This window comes from Protopterus annectens, chromosome 4.part0 (genome assembly GCF_019279795.1).
Source record: "Protopterus annectens isolate FY-2018-M chromosome 4.part0, PAN1.0, whole genome shotgun sequence".
Classification (NCBI taxonomy): Eukaryota; Metazoa; Chordata; order Ceratodontiformes; family Protopteridae; genus Protopterus; species Protopterus annectens.
The window spans coordinates 713,245,298-713,249,176 of record NC_056733.1 but is presented as its reverse complement, the minus strand read 5'-3'; the positions used below and the strand labels follow the sequence as shown (position 1 = coordinate 713,249,176).

General features: G+C 37.1%; 1 gene segment (V, D, J or C); it reads right to left on the bottom strand.

Moving 5' to 3' along the window:
* Window positions 1–376: 376 nt before the first annotated feature.
* On the bottom strand, window positions 377–1,454 carry LOC122800136. The segment is given in 2 exon segments: window positions 377–1,163; window positions 1,325–1,454. Coding segments are annotated over 2 exon segments (390 nt in total).
* Window positions 1,455–3,879: the final 2,425 nt, after the last annotated feature.

Below are 3,879 nucleotides of genomic sequence, written 5' to 3'. Positions count from 1 at the left end.
TGACCCAGACCAGTGTGGCAAGGCAAAACAAAATGGAAGACAGCTCAGTCTAAAATAAATAGCACAAAATAATCAAGTAACTTTTGCAGTCTGTACAGTGAATGCAAAGCTGTTGTTGTGAATGCAATGAGCACATAAATCACATACAGTAAAGTATAACAGTACAAAGAGAGCAGAATATGCATTTACAGAGTACATAAAACAGCAGTTAAAGTGAAGTAAAAGTATATGTTCGTCTGAAGTGAAATTCAAAGACTTAGCCGTCTTAGCAGAGAAGGAATGCGTACTGCAACTGTTAGTATTTAGGCACCTTAATTCTTTATAGGTATAGCAAGTAGTTATATCACAGTCTTTACTTGTTATATTTTGTCTCATGCTGAATTAGTATTATTATCAGACCAGAAGTCAGCATTTATTACACTGTAGGTACCAGGGGCAAAACTTAACTCACTTCAAGTCTGCTGTAAGTGATATAGTGAAATAATGCCTATAATCTATAATCAGTGTCAGGAATTACAGTAAACTGGCAGTCACTTCCACAGACATTTTGGGAGCACACTGACTGGTGTAACTAGAAACTGTGTCCCAGTTGGTGTAACTAGAAACTGTGTCCCAGTTTTAGATAAGCATCATGGATCAAATTAATAAAAATGATGTAAATAACAGTCATAATCTCTCAACATTTAGTACAGCAGCTTTTTAAATTCTTATGTTCCCGTTTATTTAATATCAAATTATTTACTTCAGGTCAGCAGTCTGTGAGAAAACTAAAACATACCAATAATGACTGGAAAGTTTTTGTTTCACTTCTCTCTTAGATTATAATGCTGTGGGTACATTACCACTGCTAACCCATGTGACACAATAATAATCAGCATTGTCTTCAGTCTGGACATTAGAGATGCCCAAGCGACCCACATTGTTTGATGTATCAATAGAACCAGTAAATCTCTCTGGTATTCCAAGACCTCTACCCTCTTTGTTTCCATTATGATAGTTGTAATAAACAAGCCTTGGTGCATGTCCAGGTTTTTGCTGGATCCAGTTGAAATATTCAGAACCAATTTTGTCTGTGTTACTTAATGTGCAGGTTAGCTGAGCACTTTGTCCCTGCAGCACCGTGAGTGCTGTGTCCTGAGTGAGGCTTGCCTGTCCATTGCAGTCTGAAAAAAAAAAACAGAAATATATTTTTATGGTAACCTCAGTGAAAATTTAACAAGGCTGCTTATCACTGTTAGTGTCTCTTGACCAGGACTGAAACATCACTTAGATATCTACTGTTGACAGCAAATTAGAAAAAAAAGAACAGAAGAAAAAAACTCACTGCCCCAGTTGATAACTACTGCTGTAAGAAAACAGAGCTGGTACATTCTGAGATTGCCTCACAGAAGTATTGATCACTTAAATGAAAAACATCTTCTTTCCTCATACTTGTCTTTATTAAGGGTCTCTTGGAGCAGTGCAGTCACACCTATGCAAATCAGGTCACATTTCATTGGTTACACTTGGATATTTTGTAACTTGTCAAAACCCAGAAGCAGTAAAGTGAAAGTATCTGTTATATTGGCCGATGCTGCCACCTACCTACTCAGTGCTGTAAAAGTAAAGGTTGCATGTGCAACTACCATTAAAGGCACACATGGAAATACTTCAGAAGTCTGTTTGAGGGCAAGAAAGCAAGAATTTACTCCAGCTAACACAGCATGGTCTCACCTTCTCATGCACCCTCAGCAGTGGCTGAGATACTAAATGTGACAATTGTTTTAAGTTTTGTTTTTTTTTAAGAAAGAATGGTTCTAAATTATTAAAAATATATATCATATATAGCATATGCCAACAACTAATATAATCGCTACAGCAAATATGAGCAACAAACTAGATCTCTGGTTTGCATCACGGGCCCCTGCTATGCAAACAAGGCAAATACTTGTATAACTTACTCCCTAAAAGAGATTATATAAGGCTGAACTTCACAGAGGTCTCTTATCCTTTTACTTTGACTGCTACTCCTTCATCAAGTTGGATTTTGTCAGCTGCAGTAATGCAGATCTATGCTTAGCATACCTCACTGGCAGATAACTATTTGGGTTTATTAACTTAATTATTTTTTGGTAGCTATCTATCTGTACAGAACACAGCAACTCTAAGCACATTATGATTATAAGAAATATACATGCAACCGATAAACAAGTTGTTGCATGAAAAAGACATTAGTGTCTTCATTCCTTGAAATACTGTTTTAGTTTATATGTACCCCCTGTGTGATGTATTGTATGTACAAAGTACATACAAAATGAGTTTCTAATTTCTTCACTCCTGAGGGTGCGTTTCTTTAATGTGTATTTTTAAATGTTCTTTCTTCTATTTTTTTGTAGTAGCAATTATAATCTCTTCCTTAGTCCTGTGGTGATGAAGCGCTGAGTACGATCTAGTTGATCTAGGTTCAATTAACAGTTCAGACAGTGGGCCAGATTCCGTAATGTTTGCAAATTATTGGGCACTTTGCCAACATCTGCACAAAAGTTGTAGATAAGCCTGTAATATACAAATATGCTACAGTAAACTTAGACTATCTTGGCACAAAACAGAACTGGCCTACAGTATTGGTGCGCTATCTAGCATTCACAGCCACTCCGTAATTCATGAAAAGTGTCTCAAACCATGCTATACATTAACAAAGCTATGGAAATTATACAAGCCAATGGAAGCTGCTGGACATTTGAAAATAATACACATCTATAGCAGTCCCTTCATTAGGTCCTCAAAGAACTATGGATGTCTCTATAAGTCAGGTAATAATAAAATGCATTCACTGGAAAATATAGAATTTGATAAAAAAACTAATAAAGGTGAAGGACGATCACGGCCACTTTGCTATGGCTAACAGTAGCTAACAATGGGTGCTGGACATGAGTACGGGAGCACAAGTAATGCACAAACCCAAGGAAATAGAGAGATAGAAAAGCAGATGTGGGGTACAGATGAAGAGGAAGGACACACAAAGCATGTTGGAATAGGAAAATATGAGGGAGAAGTCAGAGGGTCATGGGCAATTTTTTTGTTGGGGTGAGAATATGCCCCATTTTTTTATGTTTTTAGAGAACAGAAGAAAAGGAAATGACAGAGAAAGAGGAGGTGAAGAGCAAAACAGCAGGTATACACATACAACAAATATCACAACACATGACAAACAAAGGTCAGAAATAAATATAAAGGAAAGATAATGTACACAGAAAGCACACTCTACAACATGGGAAACAGAAAGGTGGAAAACAGTGTAGGGATGCATACCAGCCATAGTGACATGCAGAAATGTATATGTACCTATGCACTATGATGTTATGACATGTTGCAAATTGTCTGACAGTCAGTCCTGAATGTGGATGAAACTGGACTAACAACAAAGCAGGAAAACACTATGTAAGGGGGCACACATTACAAATGCGTGTTTACACCACATAGGGTGGTGTTGAAGTCAACCCAAGCAACACTAAAGCAAATGGCAAATGTATATCACATGGGAAGGCAACATTGATGATGGCAGTGAGGAAATCACACACATACACACACACACACACACACACACACACACACACACACACAGAGTAATGCGCAATCATATGTTAGCAAAGGGCTTAACTACACAAGCTAAGAATCAGTATCACATACACGTATGTATCATCATGCCAATGTACAACAAAATATGGAATAAACACCTGTGGTAATATACATATCACTGAACATGGGTATGACTAAGCAAAGAACAGTCCTGTGAACAATATTATTGCACATTAACATAAGGTCAATGACTGCTTACAGTCCAAGGTACAATGGGGTTTCTGTATTGATCAAAATATGTTCAAAGACATATATAAATCA